This window comes from Colobus angolensis, unplaced genomic scaffold, assembly GCF_000951035.1.
Source record: "Colobus angolensis palliatus isolate OR3802 unplaced genomic scaffold, Cang.pa_1.0 Scaffold2, whole genome shotgun sequence".
Classification (NCBI taxonomy): domain Eukaryota; kingdom Metazoa; phylum Chordata; class Mammalia; order Primates; family Cercopithecidae; genus Colobus; species Colobus angolensis.
This window is the reverse complement of record NW_012115154.1, coordinates 2,607,676-2,608,674: the sequence shown is the minus strand read 5'-3', so window position 1 is coordinate 2,608,674 and position 999 is coordinate 2,607,676. Positions and strand designations below refer to the sequence as shown.

The 999-nt window shown below is 49.4% G+C and overlaps 1 protein-coding gene across 1 annotated transcript in view; it reads right to left on the bottom strand.

Moving 5' to 3' along the window:
• The window catches only part of LOC105511139 (aldo-keto reductase family 1 member B10), a 16,177-nt gene extending 15,665 nt beyond the window's left edge, over positions 1–512 (bottom strand). Inside the window, exon 1 of the mRNA XM_011941224.1 lies at positions 401–512. Coding sequence (XP_011796614.1) covers positions 401–466 — 66 coding nt within the window. The 5' untranslated portion in view covers positions 467–512. The remainder of the gene's footprint in view (positions 1–400) is intronic.
• Between the last annotated feature and the right edge of the window lie 487 nt (positions 513–999).

Here is a 999-nt window from a genome sequence, read left to right as displayed (position 1 = left end):
TGCAAAGGGGTGCCAAGGACTTGGGGCTCTGCATCCGCTCTGCAACCACCCGGCCCACAACAAACCCACAGCCAAGACTCTGGGGAAACGTTGAGCCCAATTAAGTGTCCTAGAGAGACAGAGAGAAACTGCCCTGGAAAACAATTTTAAGTCCAACAGCTGCTTGAACTTTGATACTTGCTAGAGAAGCTCTCAGCACTGCTGGGAAAAGCCAGCCTTGGAGCTTTGCAGCCTGAATCAGCTCTGAGAAAAGAAAGCAACTGGAGTCCTGGCTCCAGGACTGAATCTCACCTCTCCAAACCCCTGCCCGACCTCCAGGCTTTCCTGGCTGAATGCAGAAAGAGAAAACACCCAAACATCCTTGCAGAGAAGAAGGGTGTGCAAAGATTTGCATATTTACCTGCCATGTGCCCAGGCCCACAATGGGCATCTTGGCTTTGGTACTGAGCTCCACAAAGGTGGCCATGGTTGGTGCAGAAATGATTCTGAGTGAGCAGGTAGAAGTCTCACCTCCTGCTGTGTCCAGAGTTGGTTGCTTCTGGTGGGTTCTTGGTCTTGCTGACTTCAAGAATGAGGCCCCAGACCTTCGCAGTGATTGTCACAGCTCTTAAAGATGGTGTGTCCAGAATTGGTTCCTTCAGATGTGTCTGGAGTTTCTCCCTTCTGGTGGGTTCGTGGTGTTGCGGACTTCAAGAATGAAGCCACAGAGCTTCGTGGCGAGTGTTACAGCTGTTAAAGGTGGTGCAGACCCAAACAGTCAGCAGCAGCAAGATTTATTATGAAGAGGGAATGAACAAAGCTTCCACAGCTGGAAGGGAACCCAAGCAGGTTGTTTATTCCATTATTTATCCCCGCCCATGCGTTGCAGATCGGTCCATTTTGCAGAGCACTGATTGGTGCATTTTACAGAGTGCTGATAGGTCCATTTTACAGAGTGGTGCTTGGTGCATTTACAGTCCTTTAGGTAGACACAGCTCTGATTTGTACATTTTTACAGAG